The sequence below is a fragment of the Salvelinus alpinus genome, chromosome 2 (assembly GCF_045679555.1).
Source record: "Salvelinus alpinus chromosome 2, SLU_Salpinus.1, whole genome shotgun sequence".
Taxonomy (NCBI): domain Eukaryota; kingdom Metazoa; phylum Chordata; class Actinopteri; order Salmoniformes; family Salmonidae; genus Salvelinus; species Salvelinus alpinus.
Genome location: NC_092087.1, coordinates 78,781,116 through 78,804,395, shown reverse-complemented (window position 1 = coordinate 78,804,395; position 23,280 = coordinate 78,781,116). Strand labels below are relative to the sequence as shown.

Below are 23,280 nucleotides of genomic sequence, written 5' to 3'. Positions count from 1 at the left end.
ACTTTTATTTAATTGAATTTTTTATTATTAACAAATATCAACAAACAAAAGAGGAAAGTATGACTTGACATGGAGGCTTTTGGTGCAAGATGATATCGGTCATAAAATGCATCATCACGCACCTCAGGTTTTATCCTTGACAACCGTGTAGTAGGGGGACTACCAAGAATGGCTTGATATGATGACGCCCATATCGTTGCATGAGACAGGCAAAGTAACGCGATAGCTGCCAGTTTGGCAATCGGAATCCCGAAAATGGCGGCGCCGCCAGAGGAGGAGAGCTTGGAGTCTCGCGTCAGTGAGTCATACGATGCTTTTACTGCTATAACGACTCAATACGTGAACAATTTACTTTCAGAAAACTGAGGTAGAGAATGCGCTGTAGTTGTAGTGTCATGAGCATAATTGTTGTATGTGCAGTGGATGAACATCCCAGTGATGATGATGCTTTATCCAAAGTGCTAGCTAGCGTGCTATAACGTAGCGATGCTAAGGTCGGGACAAAAACAGTCCTCATCCCTGTATTGTTTACGCAGAATAATGCCTTGACAAGCACGGATATCGTTTATTTTAGATGTTCTTAATACGCAATTTGTTACAAATACAACAAAGTCCGACTTTGAAACTGGTGAATAAGACTGGCTAAGCTAACTAGCCACATTATCCAGTGGCTAAGTATCAATGGTCAAATAAATTGGGGAGGAGTCATTCTGCTAACGTTTGCAGCAAGTAAACACGAAAGCTTTCTTTGTGCATTTGGTTCTAGGGTAGCGACAAACCCTTGAAAATGTTGATAAGCCCCAGGTTCTGGAATTTGCTTTTATTCTCCCCAGACAAAGCCACCAACCCTCGGAACAAGGAGGCGGACTGGGACAGTATTCAGGGCTTCTGTGAACAGCTCAACAATGAGCCTGAAGGGTAAGGAGGACCAACATGTGGAGAGTTGGTCATAGGCTTGCTTTGTCAGTCAGTACTTCAACATGTTTAAACATATGGCAAACCATACAGGTACTCTTATTTGATGTCACCTCCCTCCCCCCTAGTCCTCAACTGGCTACCAGACTTTTGGCACACAAGATCCAGTCACCCCAAGAATGGGAGGCCATGCAAGCACTAATGGTGAGTATACCATTATCGGGGTAATGTATTGGTTGACATGCTCACTGACATCTCCATTAGCCAGAATATGCTAATTGTAAGTGATCCCACCACCAGCAGTATCATAACATATATGTGTCCCTAGGTCCTAGAGATGTGCATGAAGAACTGTGGGAAGAGATTCCACAATGAAGTGGGCAAATTCCGCTTCCTCAACGAGCTCATCAAGGTGGTCTCACCCAAGGTACTGTCTGGAGGGCTATTTCTCTAGGGTTCCATTTGAATTGAATCACTGTTTGACTGCACCCCTTTTGATCTGAACCAAACTTTCCATATTCCATACGTATTTTCCCATGGTAGAAGTGGGGTATGCAAAATGGGTCCATTTTGAGCACCTGAATGTTTTGTCATTTCGGTCCAATAAGTCACTTTCTGACCACTTCTACTACGGGCCAATATGTATGGAAAGTTTTGTTCAAATCAAAAAGGGTGCGGACAACAAGTGATTGAAATCAAATGGAACAACCCTTTATGTAACTCAACCCCTTTTATAAACAAACAAAACACAGTAATCCATTATGTCTGTTTTGATGTTCCTAAATCTCATCTCCTGTGCAGTACCTGGGTACTCGGGCCCCAGAGCCAGTGAAGAAGAAGGTTCTGGAGGTGATGTTCAGTTGGACGGTGGGCCTGCCTGACGAGCCCAAGATAGCAGACGCCTACCAGATGCTGAAGAAACAAGGTGAGCTTTAATAGTGATGACACGCGTAGAAAGAATAGGAGTGAAATAAAACGTTCTCTCTGTGTTGATCCTTTTCTATCAACTCTCATTGTTTTCACTATGCTGGAACTTCAGGACGAGGAATATGGTTAAATCATATGATTATTACAGTACTGTAACTGTATGATCATTTCAGGAGTTCACTCATTAAATTTTATAGTTATCTGTATGTTCCCCTAACGTGTGCTCCTGATATAAATAGTATTTTGTCCATGTCAATCTCACTTCTTCTTTTTATAGTTATGCACCAACATAACACAAAATCATATTGAAACTCCTGAGTCTGCATCCAGAATTTTTTTTCTTCCACTTAGTCTGTCTAAGTGAGAGAAAAAAACTGTTTGTGTAGTATGACTGTTTGTGTAGTATGACTGTTTGTGTAGTATGATGGAAGATAATTACATAGTGTTCAAGTTAAGTGTTTTGCTCCAGGGAGTGACGGCCAACAATATTTCTTAGCCTGGCCCTGAATCCGTTGGTTGGGCTGCTTATTTTTACAATAACTTCATGGGGAAAACAATGTTATTACCAACGTGCCGGAAACCCACTCTATATACATGATGTACTATACACTGTAGGGAGTGCCGGTGACAGGCTGTTTATTCATGTGACATGGATGGGGTTCCCTGTTCTCTTCCAGGCATTGTGAAGCAGGACCCGGTACTTCCTGATGAGCCTCTCCCACCCCCTCCGCCCAGAACTAAGAGCGTCATCTTTGAGGATGAGGAGAAGTCCAAGGTAAAGATGACAATGAAGCAGCCCCTTGAGTTTTGTCAATAGAGATGACATTAGCGGACATTTTGAATTGATGTCGTCTTTCCATTCTTCCACTGTAATTTTCATGTATTCCCTAACGGCCTGCTCTTCCTCTTTTACCTCTCCTCCTGTTTCCCCCTGTTTTCCTTCCTCTTCCCTTCCTTCCTTTGTAGATGCTGTCTCGGCTTTTGAATAGCACTCACCCTGAAGATCTAAGAGCAGCAAACAAACTCATTAAGGAAATGGTGCAGGAGGTGTGTCCTACTCTGTTTACTCCTGTCTGCGCGATTGTGTGTTTGTTTGGGTGGGTGTCAATCAATGCTTATATGTCTATTGCATTCACAACGCAGTCAATTTTTTTACTAGTACGCTAAGTAAACAGCGAGCACTTTATATCGTCAAAGCACTTCTAATGATTTTATGGATTGAATTCTGAACTCCCTCACGATTGTGATTTACTATCCCTACAACTGCTCTCATAATTGTACTGTATATGCCTGCAATAAAACAACCTATGCAGACTTCAGAGCGCTCCAGCTTTTCTTTTATGGGATAATGTTTTTATTTTATTGCAGTGTTCTGAGTGTGTGTGTGTTCTGTTACGGTCCTCCAGGACCAGAAGCGAATGGAGAAGGTGTCTAAGCGTGTGAACGCCATCCAGGAGGTGAAGGAGAGTGTGGGCCTGCTGACCCAGCTACTGGGAGACTATAGCAAGGAGAGCAGCTCCCAGAGCAATCAGGAACTCATCAAGGTCAGCACAGAGCAACACCACTAGGGGTGTGTGTGTGTGCAATGGGCTATTTCTAAATGTGTTTGTGTTTGCAGGACCTATACCAGAGCTGTGAAAAGATGAGGCCTACTTTGTTCCGATTGGCTAGCGACACAGAGGACAACGATGAGGCCTTGGGTGAGAATCTTATGTTTACATATAGTGTGATAGAAAAGTTAGAAAAGTTTGGTCATATGCACATTCTTAAAAACATAGGTGCTGGGCTAATAAAGAATACTAGTATAGAACAAGAAGGCGCGCACACTGTCAGGACCTGACGAAGATCCGTTTCGGATCGAAACGTTGTCAATAAAGCAGTGAATTGGGAGCCGTAAGAGTGTGCGGGCCTTCTTTGTTCTATACATATAGTGTGATCACATCAATACAGCAGGTATGATTCAAAATGGCTGAAGAGTGATGCATGCCTCTGTACGGTTGTTAGACAGTACTATATGGTTATGTAGTGTTCTGTATTGACGCATTGCATAGCTCACCCTCTGTGTACGTCTGTTACGCCAGCTGACATCCTGCAGGCCAATGACAGCCTGACGCAGGTTATCAACCTGTACAGACAGCTGGTGAAGGGAGAAGAGGTGAACGGAGACAGCACAGCCATGCCCACACTACTAGGTGAGAGAGAGAGGACCTCTGTAGGGTCACGACCTGAACCTGCTGGCGTCTCAGAGGGGCAGACACACTGTTCTACACACTCCCAACATTGTTCACACATGCACAGACTGAACCTCAGGACATCCAGCATAATCAACCACGTTGTTTCCCTGTTCATTTTCACAAATGTGTTCCGTGTGTTTAGTTCAGTAGTTTCAAACATTTGATCACAAAGACTGACATGTTTGATCTCTCCACAGGAAGTAGCACAGCCCTCCTAGACCTGACAGGGTTGGACACCTCGCACACCGGACTTCCCTCCTACCCAGACACCCCCTCACTACAGACCCCGTCACAAGAACTGGGTATCAGCCTGCTAGATGATGAGCTCATGTCACTAGGTAAGCAGCAGTTCTGAATGTCGTTTCGCTAGCTTGTTTACTCTTATTAAATTGCCCAATTATTTTCCAACTTGCCATGACTCGTCCAACTGTGGTTATGCATTGTGTTCTCTCTCGGTTTGTGTCGACAGCCTCTTTCTATTGTTGTTTTCACTCAGGACTCAATGACGTAACGCCCAACTCTACCCACACTCCTCAGTCGGGAGACTGGAACTCCTTTCAGGTGAGAGAGAGTTGTCAGCATATGACGCATGCACACACACACAAAATGTCCCTAACCTAGTGTTTTTCTGCGCAGTGTTCTGACAGTGTAGAGCCAGTCGTCCCAGTGATGCCTACTGCAACAGTGTTGCTACCGGCCGTGACCCCTATCCCCCAGGCTCCATCAGGGGGGGCCCCCGCTGCTTCCCCTAAAGCCCTGGATGAGTTAGACCTGCTGGGCAAGACCCTGCTGCGTCAGTCCCTACCCCCGGGGACGCAGCACGTCAATTGGTAAACACTGCAGGCCAGAGAGGCAGCTGCTTATCTGTAACGTAAACACTCTGTTTTCTCTTTAAAAAGCTGACCCTTTGCTCTCTCTCCCTCTCACAGGGATAAACTGCAGCCCCAGTCCAGACCCACCCTGCGAGACCTCCAGACCAAGTCCAGTACCAACACTACTAGTACCTCCACCCCCAGCCCTGTCCCGGCCTTCCCCTCGGAGCAGCCTGGGTCTCTCCTAGACTCCCTGCCCAGCCTCGGGCCTCCTACCCCAGCCGCCCAGAACGACATCTCCTTAGCTAACGTGACTGTGCCCCTGGAATCAATCAAGCCCAGTAAGCCAATTATCTGATCAATCTGTATTACTGTATGGTTGTTTTGAACGTTAGCAAGAAAAATACCAAACCAGACTCCAAATAATAACTACAACATACCCAGCCGTTACCTGTGTTGCAACATGTCTCCAGACATGGTGATGGCTGGGCATGAACTAACCCTAAGCCTCTGTCTGTCCTCTAGGCAGCTTGTTACCAGTGACTGTATTTGACAAGCACAGTTTGCGGGTGCTGTTCCACTTTGCCCGTGACTCTCCTCCCTCTCGGCCTGACGTGCTGGTAGTGATCATCTCCATGTTGTCCTCCGCCCCCATACCAGTCACCAACATCCGCTTCCAGTCTGCAGTACCCAAGGTTGGTCCTGTCTCTCTATCATCTCTCGCTAACCCCCCCCCCCTCTAATTTTTTCTTAGTGATCCATCTTTTACCTCTATCATTTGTTTGTCCCTAATTTCCACTCTGTAGATGGTTGTGTTCTGTGGTAACATATGTGCGCTGAGTTGTGACTGTAGTTTAATGATTAGATGGTTGTGCGCTGAGTTGTGACTGTAGTTTGAGTGTAATGTGTTTCCTCCTCTGTCTGTTTCTAGGTGATGAAGGTGAAGCTACAGCCTCCTTCAGGAACTGAGCTTCCAGCCTTCAACCCCATCTTACCCCCAGCTGCCATCACACAGGTCCTACTGCTGGCTAATCCTCACAAGGTACTATCCACACACACACACACACACACACACACAGACTCCTCCCGCCTGCTTTCCAAGGTGTTTAACATATGCTCATAAAAAAAAACTGCCAAGTCAGCATCTCATTTGTAGCTGTGAAATTCCCTGAGGTGACAAACTGTCACCGTGGCAACAAAACAGAACTTAAACATGTGCAAGCAGAAAGCATGTTAATTTGTCCCCTTTCCTGGTGTAGCCTAACATGTTTCTGTTTTTTATTTCAGGAGATGGTCCGGTTGCGATACAAGCTCACATTCAACCTGGGAGAAGAATCACACGATGAATCCAGCGATGTAGAACAGTTCCCCCCTCCAGACACCTGGGGGAACCTTTAGTGGGACTGATCAACTTCCTGTCACCTGATCCGCTGCTTCCCTTAGGTGTAGGTCGAAGGTCCCCCCAAGCACTGGTCCAGGGAAAGATGGCGTTTTTACATTGTGATGGTTACGGGAAATCTGGTCTTAGACCTGTTATTTGGGATTGGTTTCTCCCTTAAGGGTCACACCAAATGTGTGCTGTTGACATCTGACTGCTGACTTTTTCGTGTAATTCTTACATGTAAAATCGGTTTGCACTCAGTTCGCAAATTACGTCCGGTACTCTGTTCAGAGGTGCTAACTACTCTCGGCAGGCAAACGCTATTGGTGTGTCCGTGCCCTTATGTCTTCCCATTTGTTATGGATTGAATATCGGCAGGGAAAGCTGATCCTAGATAAGTTATTTATGGGCAGTTTCTCCCTTATGCCTTCCCATGTGTCCCATCCATGATCCGCCACCCCATGTCCCTATGTTGTCATCTTTCATACTCCATTTTGTGTTTTTCTTCATTCCATTGACTACTACAATCAGCCCTTATTCTCCAATGCATTACTGTATAATAACCACCTCACGTGATCTGTCCAAAACAAATCATTGCTGTGAGTTCTGAGAGAACAAGTTGAAGCCTTTTAAACTGAATGTGGTGGGACTGTTTCTCTCAGGCCTATGCCTGATAGCATTATTCTGCACAAAATATGACACTCAAATAGTGTAGTCCAAAGTATTTTTTTTATTATTTGTACGGTGTAAGACCAGTTGGGTCTGTGAGTGTGTAATATAAGTTGGGCAGTAGGTGTCTAAAGCTGTAAAAAATGTATATCCTGTCCAATCTTCTGTGAAGGAATATCCAATCTATGACGTTTTTATTCATTCTATTGAAATCACATGATCATATTGTTTTGATTTGATCTAAACAGCAATTTGTTGCTGTTCCTATTTTCCCCCCGTTTAAGTGATTTCATTCACTACACGATGCATGCACTTCCTGTTTGTTTGGTTTTGCACATGAATATGATTCCCTCATTTGCTGTCCTCTGTTCCACCTTCAGCTGTTGACGTTGACCCAAAGGGAGAGGCGTTAGTTGAGTACTGAGTTGTCAGTGCTGACACCGTTTAAATCTGCCGTATGTGCCTAAAGCTGAGAGTTTGTTCTTTATGTATCTTGGTATTTAATTTTTTTTTTACCTTCCATGTACATATGAATGCTAATTTGTTTGTCAAATTTTTTCCCGTTTCGGAGTCGGACTACTGATTTTCTTGTTATGACATCTGGTTATGCTTCCTTTGGTGCGAGATGTGAAATTGTCATTGATGATGCGTCCGTTCAATCTCGGGGCGACCAATCATATCCGCAAGGGACAGTGGAGGCGGAAGCTTTTGCTCCAGTCAAGTAGTACCACACCCGATTCAATCAATAAAATTATTTATTGAAGACTAAGATTAGTTGGTCAGGTATCATGTTAGTGCTGGGCTAGAAGTAAAGCCAGCAGCCCCACCTGTCCATTGCAGATACAGTCATCCACCCCTGGTCCAACCATGCAGCAGCTGCATATCTCACGTCATTCTGCAGCTCCCCTCCACATTACACCTCCCTGCCTTTATTACCTAGCCTGCGTCCCAGAATTGTTTGTGCGGTCTTGCAAACTCAATGACTAGGAGCTGGTAAAACAGATCTGGGACTCAGGCTACCTATTTCTTGCTCTGACTTTGTAAATAATAAGAATGGTTCTGCAATTATGTACATTTGCCAAAAAAAGTATAATTACAAAGAGCAAATAAATATTGAGGGGGGAATGGTGAGAATGTAGTGCAAATATGTATTTAAGGGAAATAAAGTTATTCTTTTTCTTGGGGGTTTAAATGGACTTTTGTCTATTGGTGGTTGTCAATGAATGTGCACTCATGCTTACCTATCCTATACTCCATAAAACAATTACAAGGATTTTGGTTTCAGAAACTTTATTGAAATCCTGTGAAATAAAGCAAAGTAGAAAAATAACATACATATGAATTACCTCTTACCAATAAATGTTGATTAAACATTCACAAAGCAACACTCAATGCGCAGGATTATGACAAGTGTCTGATTTTCATTCCCAAATTGTCCTGATATAGTTCTAATATGATTCTGAAGAAAATGGCATAGCCATAGAGCTTATGTAGTTTATAAACAGTTTCTATAAAAAGCTGACTGCAGTATCAAATGAATATACATATTAAGAATAGGATAATAGAGAATGACATAATGCAACATTCACTTCCCCAAAAGAGAAGTAGAAAGCATAGCTGACTGACAAAATCACTGGAGTTCTACATGGCAACAAAAACATATCACATTTTAGCATTTGTTACTCACTAAAGGACTAGAACCTCACCATTTAGAGTAAATCGCAAATGCAAATATCAACCCCTGTCGTGCCAATTAATACCAAAGAGTCACAGCTTCAGATTCACAGAATACCATATTCTGGCAATGCACGGACTACTCTTGAACACATGAAAAGCGAGAAGTGTATCATGCATGAGTACTATATATTTTCAGATAGTTAAAATCATCGCGAAACATTTACAGTACAAAAATATGTAGCTATATGTTAGCCCTTACCTCCTCAAATCTCTTGACTTTTGCCTTCTTACCGTGGTAGGTAAGGGCAGGACGGCAACTAAACACCCTTTCAGAGTAACGTTACAGTTACACACTGATAAACACTAGGGTTTGAAGAACCATGGTGATTTGGATTCCAAGCACCATGACTGTATAGTAATTCTACTTCCTGGGTGGGGGTGTAGGAGGCGGGGGGGGAGCAAAGGGGTACGGAGGCTGCCCTATGAAGCCCATGAGAGGGGGCTGTGGCGGGGCCATCAGCTGGGCCATGAGGGGCTTGGGCCCTGCTGGAGGTGGAGGAGCTGGACCGAACACACCCTGGGGCTGACTGGACTGATTCTGCCCCCCACCACTACTACCCCTAGGGGCCCCATTAGCTGCCCCCCCAGCCCTGGAGCTGTACTGGGTACCATAGCTCTGGTACTGATCGGCCCCCCCTGAGCCGTAACTCCCCCGGCTGACCCTGCTTCGGTCCCTGTAGGAGGAAGAGGATGAGGACCTAGTGTCTCCGTCCCGACCCCCGCCACTGTGCCCGTCCCGGCTAAAGCTGCTGCCGCGGCTGTCTGGCTTGTTGCCCCCGCTGACGGAGCGCAGGCGACTCTCACACACGTCCTGGAACATCATGTTGGGGTTGTTGGCGCTGGAGCCGCCGCCACGGTAACGCATCCTGCCACCTGGAGAAGAACATTCACATAGGAGGATTAGAATGTCATAACATAAGCTGAAATATTTTAGTTTAAGAATGTCAAACATCACTGGTTACACAGAACGTGTAGTTTATGTTTGGATTTGAGATGGTAAAGGTAATAGAAAATAATTAAAAACTAGGGTCTAGAAATCACATCCATTCCTCAATTGAGTCAGCATAGTATGGTTCGGGTTGACCCTATAGTGTGAATCAAGCCAGTCTCACCCCCTCCTCCCCCATGTCCAGAGTTAACCAGCTGCAGCAGTTTAGGATTGATGGCCTGCCGGGCCTCCTCCAGGACTCGGACCAGGTCCCTGGCCTGGCGCAGGTTACCCGGGGTGAAGAAGGTGTAGGCCGTGCCCTTGTTGGTGCTGCGGGCTGTACGGCCGATCCTGTGCACGTAGTCCTCAGACGAGTTGGGGTAGTCGTAGTTGATGACAAACTTGATATCCTCCACGTCTTTGGGGGAAAGTGGTTTTGAGAGGTGGGAGAGGAAGGTGATGGGTGAGGAGAGAGAGATGAGAGAGGAGGGAGAGGAGGGTTAGGAGGAAGAGAGGACGGTTTGGAGGGTGAGATGAAAGAGGAGGGAGAGGAGGGTTTGGAGGAAGAGAGGAGGGTTTGGAGGGTGAGATGAGAACGGAGGGAGAGGAGGGTTAGGAGGAAGAGGAGGGTTAGGAGGGTGAGATGAGAGCAGGGAGAGGAGGGTTTGGAGGAAGAGAGGAGGGTTTGGAGGGTGAGATGAGAACGGAGGGAGAGGAGGGTTAGGAGGGTTAGGAGGAAGAGGAGGGTGAGATGAGAGCAGGGAGAGGAGGGTTTGGAGGAAGAGAGGAGGGTTTGGAGGGTGAGATGAGAACGGAGGGAGAGGAGGGTTAGGAGGAAGAGGAGGGTTAGGAGGGTGAGATGAGAGCAGGGAGAGGAGGGTTAGGAAGGTTAGGAGGGTGAGATGAGAGCAGGGAGAGGAGGGTTTGGAGGGAGAAATGAGGGAGAGAGGGTTTGGAGGGAGAGGAGGGTTAGGAGGGTGAGGTGTGGGTTTGAGAGATTTTTGTACAGTGAGAAAGAAGACAGATGGTATTCAAACAACACCAAAGCTATGAGAGAAAAGTGGATGATTATTTAGAAATCCATTTCTAATTAATATTGTATAAATATTGATTACCACTTACCTGTCCAATAATACCATAAGAATAACTATACATTTATCCAAATTGAAGTAGAATAAAAGTTTTAATTCTTGAAGTAAAACCTATGAAAGTTATTCAGTTTCGGGTCAAAATATCTTGACTGGAGAGGCCTAGAGGTTTAGTGGTAAACCCCATCAGAATGTGACAAGAGAGAACCACTCAGCATTAGGAGGGATTCAGTAGAGTTGATGATGTGACATTCTCTGTCTGGACCTTCACCAATGCACAGTTTACGCAATCTTACATAATAGTATAACCATTCAGAACATTTAGTTCTACCATGGTAACATGTTCTCTGCTGAGAAATGGTATAAGAAGAATATGGGGAAATGAGTGACAGTACACTGTCAACACGATCAGACCAGAAGAGTAAAAAGTATTTCCAATGTTTCTTTTAAATTCGGATGTTGAAATGACAGTAGGACAAAAAACTCTGTTTCTCATTACAGAAGCTCTGACAACACTGCTGGGTTGGTCCGAAAACAAAACATCTCCTTGGACCTTTTCCCTGTTTTCCATAGTAACAGAGGGAGGCCATTTTACTACTCACAGAACCTGCCAAACCTTAATATGTTTCCACCAAGAGAAAGTGTAAATGTTGGAGGATAGAGTTCAACACAATTCCTTTAACAAATACCTTTCTGTGCCTGACTTCAATATGGATCGATGAAACTACCTGAATGAGTTGATGCGACCGGGGAGGTCGTGGAAGGTGTAGTAGGAAAGGGGGTGTTGAGGTACTTACCCCTTTAGAGTTGTTTTACAAGGGTAGTCAGTCACCCCCTGTCCTGTCCTGATCAGCCCTGGTTCGCTTGGAGGCGCTGGGGGGGAGGGAGAGAGGAGGGGGCTCAAACTAGCCCCCCGTTTCCCCCTCACCCTTCGCATACACCAGCAACGTCGGACAGGAGCAGAACCGCTAACCCCCCCCCAATGGCCGGTTCTGATGCTCTCTCGCCGAGTTGCAGGACCTCCGCAAATCGATCAGGACTCGATCCAGCCGAGCTCCTAACTCTCCCCGTCTGTCTGCCTTTTGGACGGACGGACGGAGGGAGACAGACAGGCACCTCAGGTTGATCCCAAGGAGAGCTCGCTGGAATCACATACCCTCAGTCTATGATGGGGGTCTGTGGGGGTGTTTAGGAACCAGATAATCATATACCCTCAGTTTATTGTGGGGGTCTATTTGGGGTGTTTAGGAACCAGAGAAGGTGGAGAATGGGGGGGATGTATCCTTCTGATAACTAGACAAGCCACTAGCTAGCTGCTAACGTGACTGAGGGCAGCCCCAGTACTGTCTGACACCAGCATGTGCTGGAGCTGCCTTGTGCTGCACAACCCTGAGGGGGAGAAAAAGAACAAAGACACAGTCATAGGTAGCTTGGCAAACCCAACATGTCTACTTCCCCTTCTCAGGTTCCAGGTTTAACCTATTTAGTTAGGGAGGTGGAATAGGGCACTTCTGTACAAGTTTCAGGGTGGACATGGGGAGAACTGACTGTCGATTTCACGTATAGATACCCCTAAAGCACACCCTACCTAGAAAATACCTGTAGAGAAAATACAGTATAACTACAGTACTATGAATGATGTAAACGTATCTCGAGGAATAATCAAACATATAATACTGAATATATGGGATGTTTTCCTTCATGTTTTGGGTTACATCATAAAGGAGACGTGAGAGGAGGGTATTGGGACGAGCATGGGGACATCTGCCCCCCCATCACACCCCCATTTAGGCAGCGTGCCAGAGTGCTCCGGTCGAAGGACGTTCTGGACTGCAGTAACAAGAAACAGACTGTAAAACATTGCGGAGCTGAAGGCCTGGGGAGCTGAAGGCCTGGGGAGCTGAAGGCCTGGGGGATTGTGAGGCTACTAGTGCTTCTTCTTTCCTTTAGAATGTAATTGACAGAGGTCATGCTGTAGAAAGAGTGCTGACCAATTTTTCGTTGTTGTTTACAGGTTCAATAACACCGCTATTACATGTTTGCAGACAAATGTATGATTTTGTCGTTGTAAATCTTAAACCTGGAAAACGGGATGGGAAATTAGGCAACAACAAAAATCACATTTATTAATTGTGTGTGTTTTTCTCTGAAACTGTTTTGTTTGTGTGTGTTGGAGAGTGTGTATACGTTTTGAATCTGTATGTTGTGCTCTGTAGGAGTGTAAGTGTGAACACGTGAGTGTGTGTATTCAATGTTGAGAAGACATACCCAGACCACGAGACGCCACATCAGTGGCGATGAGGATAGGAGCTTTGCCGCTACGGAATTCTGAAAGTTCAGACAAAATCAAAGATGTTAGGTAGAAGACTGAAAAAGGAAACAAAAAAAATGAAGAAAACCCATACTGAAACACATTTCACCAAAGCTAGACTAAAGCATGGCCGTTGAAATGTGACCTACCTGTCAGAACCCAGTCTCTCTCTGGCTGGCTCTTGTCCCCATGGATACACATGGCTGGCCACCTAGAAAACACACCACAACAATGTTGCAATGGGACAGACAGCTGAGACAGCAGAACAGGACGTGGTAAGAAAGGCAGTTGTACGAACAGTAAGACAATTTCTCTACACTCTTATCTGACTAAGAAGCCCAACACACTCCATATGAAACCACAACTGGCTCTTGTTTTGCATAGTCAGTATCGTGGCTTTGAAAAAGGACTTAAAACCCATTTTGGCAGTCCGTGCTTTCCCTCAGTCTCTCTCTGTCTCACCCATCTCTTCTCATCCTGCGGGTGAGCTCGTCACAGCGCTTCTTTGTCTCCACAAAGATGATGGTCTTGTTCTCCTTCTCAGCCATGATCTCTTCCATCAGCTGGAGCAGCCTGACATCAACAAAAAGACAGAGGAAAGATATTAGGAAAACATCCCTCAATCACCGCAATCCCAAGACTAATATTCTCTCACGTTACAAAAAGATAGCATCCTGCACTCTGTTCCTGTCCTTCATAACCAAGAATACTGAATACTTTTAACTACATTGGTTTTATCCCTTCCAGATCAGCGATGATTAAGGAAAGGAGACATGAACAGAATGCAAAACTAGAGATTGATCTTGTCCATTGGCGGATGGCCTCACTAACTTGTTGTCCTTCTCGTTCTCCATGCAGACGTCTACTATCTGCAGGATGTTGTGGTTGGCGCTGAGCTCCAGAGCGCCTACGTTGATCTGGACATAATCCCGCAGGAAGTCCTCTGCCAGCCGACGCACGTCCTTGGGCCAGGTGGCACTCCACATCAGAGTCTGGCGGTCCGGCTGGGGCACAGGGAGAGAACGGTAATAGAGATACTCCTCCTCAGAGGACAATACACTATTACTCTATTCTATAACATGAGTATTTAGTTATTTGTGATGGATTGATATTATATCAACTGTCATTAAGATAGACAGGACGGACGGACAGACGGACAGACAGAGATGATCTACCACCCTCTGAGGTATCCATCTACCTACCCAACAATCCATGAATGGCTATGTATTACACAGTCATAATAATTGCTTAATTCCAGGAGATGTGTGTGCGGTTTGCTAAGTATAGCATGTGCCTGGCTTACCCGGATCTGGTCCACGATCTTGCGTATCTGTGGTTCGAAGCCCATGTCCAGCATGCGGTCAGCCTCGTCCAGCACCAGGTAGGTGCAGCGCCGCAGGTTGGTCTTCCCTGCCTCCAGGAAGTCTATGAGACGCCCCGGGGTGGCGATGCAGATCTCTGTACCTATATGGACATAGGATGCAAAGTGTCACAGTTTCAAAAGAGACGCAAATGCATCAGAAGAGACCAATTGCAAGATTACTTCCAATACTTGTAACTTTTTCAATCTTAATACTAGTAACTGAAGGGGAAGTGCAGAAAATTAAGCTAAGCTGGGGCCAGGGAACCAATCAGGTTTTAGATCATCAGAGGTGGAGAGGTCTTGTCTGTAGTAGGCACAAACAATATAAGTAAGTAAGTAACTCGTAACAGCATTTCATTCAACCTGCAGCTCCTCACCTCTCTCCAGGTCACGTATCTGCGGTCCCTTGGGTGCTCCTCCATAGACACAGGTACTCTTGATGCGGGAGGTCTTTCCATAATCATGAGCCACCTGCTGCACCTGCTGGGCCAACTCTCTGGTCGGGGCCAGGACCAGGCACTGAGGAGAGAGAGATATCAATACATACACTACCGTTTCAAAGTTTGGGGTCACCGAGAAATGTCCTTGTTTTTGAAAGAAAACCATTAAAATAACATCAAATTGATCAGAAATACAGTGTAGACATCATATCAATAAAATCTTGGTTCTCTTTATATACATTTGCATGCAGTCAACTGCATCATACACAGGCAAGAAATAAATAGTTATAGTTTCTTTAACAAGCCAGAATCCAGCTGGACATGCATAGAGAAGTATTTACAATCAAGAAAGGTGTCATAATGTTGTAAATGACTATCGTAGCAGGAAACAACAGATTTTTTATGGAATATCTACATAGGCGTACAGAGGCCCATTATCAGCAACCATCACTCCTGTGTTCCAATGGCACGTTGTGTTAGCTAATCCAAGTTTATAATTTTAAAAGGCTAATTAATCATTAGAAAACCCTTTTGCAATTATGTTAGCACAGCTGAAAACTGTTGTGCTGATTAAAGAAGCAATAAAACTGGCCTTCTTTAGACTAGTTGAGTATCTGGAGCACCAGCATTTGTGGGTTTGATTACAGCCTCAAAATGGCCAGAAACAAAGACCTTTCTTCTGAAACTCGTCAGTCTATTCTTGTTCGGAGAAAAGAAAGGCTATTGCATGCGAGAAATTGCCAAGAAACTGAAGATCTCGTACAACGCTGTGTACTACTCCGTTCACAGAACACTGCAGATTGTCTCTAACCAGAATAGAAAGAGTAGTGGGAGGCCCCGGTGTACAACTGAGCAAGAGTACAAGTACATTAGAGTGTCTAGTTTGAGAAACAGACGCCTTACAAGTCCTCAACTGGCAGATTCATTAAATAATACCCGCAAAACACCAGTCTCAACGTCAACAGTGAAGAGGCGACTCCAGGATGCTGGCCTTCTAGGCAGAGTTCCTCTGCCCAGTGTCTGTGTTATTTTCCCCCCATCTTAATCTTTTATTTTTATTGACCAGTCTGAAATACGTCTTTTTCTTTGCAACTCTGCCTAGAAGGCCAGCATCCCGGAGTCGCCTCTTCACTGTGTTTTGCGGTTACTACTTCATGAACGGTAGTGTATAACCTTTAATAACACATGATATATAGCTACAGCATACCATAGGTAGGTCTAAGCACAACAGAGTTAAGTACACTATAGAAAAGGGTCAAAACATTCTAGTCTCACAGACCTGAAATATATGAATAAGCAACAGTGTGCAGTTTCCAGTTGTGTACTCACAATAGGTCCGTCTCCCCTCTCTAGATAGGGCTGGTGGTTGATGTGCACAATGGCAGGAAGCAGATACTGCAAGAAAAGGTGCCAAATAGTACAATGAGGTCATGAGGTATATGTCCCAGTCTGACAGTCCAGGGACGTTTGTCCTCATGTGTCAATATGTCTTTGTGTGTTGCAGCTGTCAATGTTCCTCTGGGAGTTTATGTGTTTTTATACTGCAGCTGTTGGTGAGTGTGTGACAGAAAGAAAGACAGACAGACAGAGATGTTGCAGCTGTCGGTACTGTGTGTGTTGTTGGATTATCATGGCGTCCTTACTGCCAGGGTCTTGCCGGAGCCAGTCTGAGCGATGCCCACCATGTCCCTGCCACTCAGGGCCAGAGGGAAGCCCTGTGACTGGATGGATGTGGGCTCCTTGAAGTTCTGACTCAGTAGCACATCCATTACATACTCTGTCAGCAAAGATAAACAATTAAAGGAATAGTTAGCTAAAAATGTTGGCTTTTGAAATTCAACGGAGGGCCGCACAGATTTCTTTTTGACCGATTTGTCAAAATCAATTTGCATGCCATTATAATTTCAAAATACTATGTATTTAGTTTGACGTTCAAGAGTGGCATGGAGTGTTTTTTGTGTGTTTTTTTTACCCAATAATGTGGCCCATGAGCCCCCCTCCCCTTCCCAATAGCCTATGGGGTTAGTGTTTTGTAAGCTTGGGCTGTTCCATGAACTCTTTAAAATGGGTTCAACTTCCTATTCTCATCTCTTTACCGTCATGACAGCTGACAGGTGAAGGGACAGGCTATAATATAGGTTCAACAAGTGTCAACTGGTAACTACTGTTGTCTACTTACGGGGAAACTGTGCTTGGTGGAAGCTGGTGATGGCCCTGGGGCAGCCAGTACTGCTGACTGTGATCTCCTTCCTCCTGCGGAACTCATCTATGTCATACTGCAGACACAGACAACAGAGAATCAACAGGCTCAATACACACAATAGCATCCTTCTAAGAACATGTTTATATATTGTGTTTGTGTGTGTACCTGAGTCATGCGCTGGAGCTCTGGGTGCTCATTGTAGAAGTTCTTCTCAAACTTGGGCAGCTCATCCAGATCCCACTTCTTCTTGCGAAGGCGTTCTCCAGGGTTCCCAAACTTCTTCATAGGGGGAGGGCCGCCCCAGCTACTGGACCCAAACCGAGGCCTATAGAACATGCAACGAGAGGAGTGATGAAAAAGGGGATGAACGATCCATGATTAGTAACACTGCAACCTAGACACTAAATAGGTTCCTGGCCCTTTTAATCTATTTGCAGTTAGTGCAATTTTCCCTGGGTGGGGTGGGGCGGGGCACCGCCTATAACTCTGTTGCAAGCAAGTAGAGTTATTTATCATACACGAACAGGGCGCGTGCAACATGTCTGAGTGCACGTAGAGATTCAGCAAGATAGTTGTGTTTCAACGAACATCAAACAGCATTCCAATATATCCCCGTATCATATACAAAGCACACTTTTGACAGATATTCCTACGTGGCTATAACTATATTTCACATGCTGCAGAAAATATCTGCTTACCCTCTGTCTCGTCCACGGTCTCTAGCTCGGTCTCCATACGACGAACTCCCCCTCATGTTGTCAATAAATTCTTGCTTGTAGAAATATTTAAGAGTTGCACGGTGTTGTGCAGTCTCGATCCTACAATTCCGTTAAAATAGCTTATGTTATAAGGAAAGTACAATAAAGTCAAACACTTACTTACAAACACAACTTAAAATGTAAGACGAGCCCTGAAGTTATTGAACAAGCCAAAACAGAATTTTGTTTTGCAGTTGCTGCTGCTTCACGTCACGTCAACTCCCCCAGTCACTCCCTCCCTGTAGACGTAAGGTTTTGGGTCGTAACCCCACATAAACAACATGCACGTTTCGTGTCAAAGGAGCGTAAAGCAAATGGAGAATTCGGCGTAGCCTACATTTAAATTTTATAGCGTTCATGCCCTAATAATACTTGTGTACAGTTGGTGGCAGTAATACATCTTGTGATAGTGAGTGACGTTCTTGAGGAGAAAGCCTACCAAAGAAGAAGAAAATGGATCCAGAAAGTGCAAGCTAGCTAACCGTCTGTCTTGTGTAATAGGTCTAGTTTTCATGTTTCATGAAGATAAATATGACGTTATATTAGGTAGATTTATATTGTAGAAAGAAATGCCTTTGCTAATACAAAATAGAAGAATCGAACGACCAGGTTCGACAGTCGATTTGTTCGCCAGATATCCGCATTTGCAGGTGAGTTGACTAGTTAGCCAAGCAAACTATTTGTATTTATTTTATTTTATTTAACCTTTATTTACAGGTGAGTTGACTAGTTAGCCAAGCAAACTAGCAGCTGTCATGTCGTAAGCAAGTTGTCCTTGTTGGAATTAATCACCATTAAGTAACATATCACTTGCTCTTCATCCTATATTGACATTTTATTTTATTATTTTTTACCATAGGAAAACGCCCGAGTATTTCGATCCAAGCCGGTTGTAGATGTCGACCCGAAGTGCCTCCTATACATACAGCAACGAGAGTTTGCAGCCACAACACCAGTGGACAGTGAGTATAAACCTATAGTTAAATCAATAGGTCAGCCTAGCTTAACGTAGTATATTGTTGCGTCCAAAGGCTACCTCTACACTGATAAATTGTAGCTAAAAATCCGCTGCACAGTATCCACGACCATGACGAAATGTGTCCCTCTGTTTCCCCAGACTCTGTCGCTGTCCTTGGTTCTGATGATGCAACCACCTGCCACCTAGTTCTGGTGCGACACACAGGTACTGCAGTTCTCTATGTAATGTGTGTTTGTAGATACTATGATAGCATCAAGATATGAGCTTCTTAATGTATGCATTTGTACCATCTTGTAGGAAGTGGAGCTGCTTGCCTTGCTCACTGTGATGGCTCCAGCACGTGGAGTGAGGTTCCCCTCATCGTCAAAGCTGTCACATCTCTGAGCAAGGACCCTGCCAAGGAGGGCAGGTAAGAGATGACACGCACACACACCCACACATACACACACGTAATTGTCCCCTTGCTTCTTTTCATTCAGGCTGGAGCTCCACCTCGTTGGAGGATTTGATGATGAGTCAAAGATGTCCCACAAACTCAGCCTTAACCTATTGTGTATGTAAATATCCTTCCCTTTCCTCCGGTTTGAATGCAACTGCCATAGTAGCAACACCATTATCAGACTGCATAGAGAAACTACAACCCTTTTATTGTGTTTTGCAGCGGCCTTCCAGAGACAGAAAGAGGATATTCACCTAGAGACCTGCTGCATCACAGGTTTACGCTCTGTTATATTCTCTCTCCGCCTGTTTTTCTTTATACTACCCAGAGCTATATATGTAGAGAGTTTGGCTGCCGTGTTAGCACGGGGGCCATGTTAGCACGGGGGCCATGTTAGCATGGCTGCCATGTTAGCACGGGGGCCATGTTAGCACGGGGGCCATGTTAGCACGGCTGCCATGTTAGCACGGGGGCCATGTTAGCACGGGGGCCATGTTCGAACGGCTGCCATGTTAGTGCCTTTATTCTTGACGTTTTGGTGATGTAACAATACGAGAGCGTCTCCGACAATTCCCTATGAAATGACCCCCTGTAAACAAGCAAAGCAGGAGAGCGAATTTTATGCATTCGCATTCGGGGTGTATCCAAGTCTGTACTGTGTTGTGGTGTCAACAAATTGCATATCTTCTTTCAGTGGACATCTTCATAGGTTTTGAAAACTTTTCCGAAATTAACAGCACAACGCGGGAGTGTCAATTATCACTTAGCAACAGCTATGGAGTAGGAAGTGGAGCTCTCGGAACGTTCAGACAGAAACCCGCATTGGCCCATCTCTCTATATATCTGACTCTGCCCCTACCTATCTCAAGGCTCTTTCTCTTTTTTTCCACTTGCAGAGATGAATGACGTCTTAGTGGACGGAGCGCACAGACCGGGTGTGCATGGCATAGGTACTGTACTGTATCTACACTGCAAATCAATTCACCTTTGTGTAGCACACAGTTTATAGTATGGCATTGACTGTGTGTCGGCAGGTGTAAATATTAAAACAGGGGAGGTGTTCCCCGCCTCGTTCCCTCACAAAGGACCCGCGGAGGAGCTGCGATCAGCACGGACATTCACTGGGGGCCAGGTAGAGACTTGCGCATAGATATAGAACCTGAAATAGGCTGATTTCATAGAGCCACTATGCATCAGATTGGCAAATTTGTCAGCAAATTTATCTGGGGCCTGCTCTAATTGGGACGTCAAGTAGAACTAGAATTCCTGTCTACTGATATATTGTCTATGCTCTTGCACTTAATCTCTGACACTACGTGAAGGATTGATATAAAGAAAGATCAAAGATGACACATTGAATGGCTTGTGGAGTGTCTGGATAGAACCCATGCGTGAGTTGCTAACTACACTTCATCAGACAGTCATATAACATTGTAATTATTTCTCCACAGATGGCTGATATATATGACTCGAACAAAGGAGTTGTGAAGATAGGCCCATGTAAGTGGTCCCCGAATCTGGATATTTCCTTCTGGCTGTCGCAAGACGATGACACCATCTTAAAGGTAAAGTGTAAGAAAATAATACATTACTAATATTGATCCCACAATCACTAGAACTTTAGTTGTATGTCCCTTTAAAACCTTATTGACAACCTCTAATGTGTTATAGTCCCTGTTTCTGTCAACACTGATACAATGAATGTTGCATAGTATGTTATCAGTATACACACTGTGATATGTTACTCCCCCTGTTTTTTTCCCCCGACCAGTACCTATCCACGTCCCCAACGGCTGAGCCACCACACTTTGTCCAGCACATCAAGTCCACCATCCAGTTCCTCCTGGAGCACCCCAGTTCAGACAGCGTCTTCCCTGGAGGACAGCCCCAGCACTACCGCAGAACAGAGCAGGGGGACTGGGAGAACGTTAACCAGACATAAAGGGCTTGAGACTCTTCTCCAACCCCCTATTACTTTGACTTTCCCTGGAATCTGTCCAGAAATGAAATCACTCCTTAACTTCTGGAAGACAAGACACTGTGACCCTCCTCTTTACGCCATTGTGGGTGTCACATGTTATTGTTTTTTTGACTTGGTACCAGTACTCCCTGTATATAGCCTCTTTATTTTTATCTTATTGTTGCTCTTTTATTTTTTACTTTTGTTTATTTAGTAAATATTTTTCTTAACTGCATTGTTGGTTAAGGGCTTGCAAGTAAGCATTTTACAGTAAGGTAAAATTGTATTCGGTGCATGAGACAAATAAAATTTGATTTGATTTATCCGTGGTAGCTATGTACAGTACAGAGCTATCTGGATTGAACCCCAGTGCTGTATCTATGGACTGTCTGTTTTGTATATGTCTTATTTTAAATCAACAATACAGACAATACATATGTCCGCTCCCACAGAGAGTGCTCTGGTAAGAGGGTGCTCTGGTCAGTGGCTGCTCTGGTCAGAGGGTGCGCTCGCCCCCAGCCGCCCCGAGGGGCTAACAAGGCAAGGCCCCGGCCCAAAGGGATTTTCCAGGGGCGGGAAAAACCAAGCCCGACTCGCGGGCGAGCATGAAAGAAAGCGCACCCATAAATACCAGGACCAGCACACACCACTCACAGCATGAAGCCAAACCACAAAACATAAATAACGAAAAGCAAAACATAGAGTAATCACATCCCACCCTCACCCCTGATTAGAGGACCTCAAACATTTGCCCTGTACATTTCTGTATATACTTTAACACTCATAAATTCTACCCTTCCGACAGCCACAGATCAACCCATCTTTCTCAATAAATCATCAGTCTACCATGGTGTCTCACTAGGGACTTGAATCTCCCCAACTGCAACATTTCTGCTAAAATTGCCTTATAAATAAACATTTTATTTAGTTTACCTGACTTGACTGGCTGGCCCCAGTGAAGACAGGACAGGCGGAGCTCTATGTATTTGTCCCAAATGGCACCCTTTTCCCTATTTAGTGCAGTCATAGGGCCATAGGGTTCTGGTCAAAAGTAGTGCACTATGTAGGGAATGGGGTACAATTTGGGAGAGATGATATCTTTCTATTACTGATGATTGTTGTTGGGATGTTTTAATTGAGTTGGCGAATATCTGCACCCACGCGGTCTGTTGGATTGCACAATGTGTTCATCTGAGTCCTACTATGCTATTATCTGGTGTAGTTATGTTATCCAGTAGCTGTAGATGTACCCTTAGTGGACAAAACATTAAGAACACCTTCCTAATATTGTTTCACCACCTTTTGCCGTCAGAACAGTGGCTGCTTGCTACTTCTTTGTAACATTTTAGCTAGGCAGGTTAGGAGAATGAACATGGCAGGTTAGGAGAATGAGGTTAAGGTTGGGGAAATGGTTAGGCTTAGCTAAAATGTTACAAGGAAGCAGAAAGCACCCACGCAAAAAGGTCTCGAGTGGCAACCAATCTGGACAATTAGCTGTTAGGTTTCCATACACTCACTTATGTTGATCCTCCCAATTATTTAGTAACGCCTACTTTCAAACACTCCATGTATGCACTTGCCCATGACTCAAATTTGCATCAATGACTAAGGTCTGTCAGGATCGATTTTTCCTCAATATTGAACAATTTTGAAAACCTTTGAAAAACATATTCTCATGAACCAGAAGTCCAAATAACACGGGTATGTGGCACATCTCTTAACTTAGTTTGAGAAAAGCTAAGGGATTGGTTAAAAGATGGCGGAGTTATTGATAAATCAATCTTTATCAATGGACACATTTTCCTTTGTAAATTAATTTCATAGTGGCCTATCAACTTGAAACTTTTTAGGGCCACCAAAGACATTACCATGATGAACCATCTTAAGGAAACTACTGTATTAACGATTCACTTTTTTGGCTATGTAATGACTTTTAGTAAGGTTGGATGTCTTGCGTTTATAGCCATGGTGATCAACTGCACTGATGGAGCGGAAATCACAGAAGATATATGTGGTAGTTGCAGCAGATAAATATTTGGGTGTGAGAGATTTTAGTGCAGAAGATCTACAGGAAGTTTTGAGAGAAGGGTTTCCATCCTCCCATGCCGACGGTCTGGTTTAGGATCATTTAGGGCC

The 23,280-nt window shown here is 44.7% G+C and overlaps 3 protein-coding genes across 5 annotated transcripts; 2 read left to right on the top strand and 1 right to left on the bottom strand.

Moving 5' to 3' along the window:
- The first annotated feature begins 144 nt into the window (after positions 1–144).
- LOC139544231 (ADP-ribosylation factor-binding protein GGA1-like) lies at positions 145–8,134 on the top strand. Of its 3 annotated transcripts, none has more exons than XM_071351138.1 (17): positions 145–298; positions 834–918; positions 1,044–1,119; positions 1,244–1,342; positions 1,717–1,840; positions 2,520–2,617; positions 2,809–2,889; positions 3,249–3,386; positions 3,461–3,542; positions 3,924–4,034; positions 4,274–4,414; positions 4,573–4,637; positions 4,713–4,906; positions 5,006–5,229; positions 5,414–5,583; positions 5,820–5,930; positions 6,176–8,134. In XM_071351138.1, the coding sequence occupies exons 1-17, from the start codon at positions 256–258 to the stop codon at positions 6,284–6,286; spliced, it is 1,953 nt and encodes a 650-aa protein (XP_071207239.1). In that variant the 5' UTR covers positions 145–255; the 3' UTR covers positions 6,287–8,134. The 3 variants fall into 3 exon arrangements, with proteins under 3 accessions (XP_071207239.1, XP_071207229.1, XP_071207249.1); XM_071351128.1 differs by having other exon boundaries at positions 4,546–4,637; XM_071351148.1 differs by lacking the exon at positions 145–298 and adding an exon at positions 349–367 and having other exon boundaries at positions 4,546–4,637.
- Positions 8,135–8,211: 77 nt separating this feature from the next.
- On the bottom strand, positions 8,212–17,962 carry LOC139544243 (probable ATP-dependent RNA helicase DDX17). The gene is made up of 13 exons (XM_071351159.1): positions 17,707–17,962; positions 17,174–17,333; positions 16,985–17,081; positions 16,449–16,582; positions 16,135–16,200; positions 14,743–14,884; positions 14,306–14,466; positions 13,834–14,006; positions 13,465–13,575; positions 13,152–13,213; positions 12,960–13,019; positions 9,788–10,021; positions 8,212–9,548 (listed from the first exon to the last, which is right to left on the bottom strand). The coding sequence occupies exons 1-13, from the start codon at positions 17,760–17,762 to the stop codon at positions 9,037–9,039; spliced, it is 1,968 nt and encodes a 655-aa protein (XP_071207260.1). The 5' UTR covers positions 17,763–17,962; the 3' UTR covers positions 8,212–9,036.
- A 107-nt stretch (positions 17,963–18,069) lies between these two features.
- On the top strand, positions 18,070–21,513 carry ntan1 (N-terminal asparagine amidase). Its single transcript, XM_071351170.1, has 10 exons — positions 18,070–18,416; positions 18,626–18,728; positions 18,884–18,949; positions 19,043–19,154; positions 19,225–19,298; positions 19,407–19,460; positions 20,081–20,134; positions 20,219–20,316; positions 20,636–20,749; positions 20,956–21,513. Exons 1-10 carry the CDS (start codon positions 18,336–18,338, stop codon positions 21,124–21,126), a joined length of 927 nt encoding a protein of 308 aa, XP_071207271.1. The 5' UTR covers positions 18,070–18,335; the 3' UTR covers positions 21,127–21,513.
- The last annotated feature ends 1,767 nt before the right edge of the window (positions 21,514–23,280 follow it).

What these genes read in the sequence shown, in the direction of transcription:
- LOC139544243 (XM_071351159.1), bottom strand. Translation starts at nt 17,762, where the DNA reads ATGAGGGGGAGTTCGTCGTATGGAGACCGAGCTAGAGACCGTGGACGA. An exon ending in GCTCCGGCAAGACCCTGGCA is followed by an intron (nt 16,201 to 16,448) that starts GTAAGGACGCCA and finishes CTTTTCTTGCAG; the next exon opens with TATCTGCTTCCTGCCATTGT. An exon ending in TGGACATGGGGGAGGAGGGG is followed by an intron (nt 9,549 to 9,787) that starts GTGAGACTGGCT and finishes GTTCTTCTCCAG; the next exon opens with GTGGCAGGATGCGTTACCGT.
- LOC139544231 (XM_071351128.1), top strand. Translation starts at nt 256, where the DNA reads ATGGCGGCGCCGCCAGAGGAGGAGAGCTTGGAGTCTCGCGTCA. An exon ending in GCAATCAGGAACTCATCAAG is followed by an intron (nt 3,387 to 3,460) that starts GTCAGCACAGAG and finishes TTGTGTTTGCAG; the next exon opens with GACCTATACCAGAGCTGTGA. An exon ending in GGGACGCAGCACGTCAATTG is followed by an intron (nt 4,907 to 5,005) that starts GTAAACACTGCA and finishes TCCCTCTCACAG; the next exon opens with GGATAAACTGCAGCCCCAGT.
- ntan1 (XM_071351170.1), top strand. Translation starts at nt 18,336, where the DNA reads ATGCCTTTGCTAATACAAAATAGAAGAATCGAACGACCAGGTTCGACA. An exon ending in CCAGATATCCGCATTTGCAG is followed by an intron (nt 18,417 to 18,625) that starts GTGAGTTGACTA and finishes TTTTTACCATAG; the next exon opens with GAAAACGCCCGAGTATTTCG. An exon ending in ACCGGGTGTGCATGGCATAG is followed by an intron (nt 20,135 to 20,218) that starts GTACTGTACTGT and finishes GTGTGTCGGCAG; the next exon opens with GTGTAAATATTAAAACAGGG.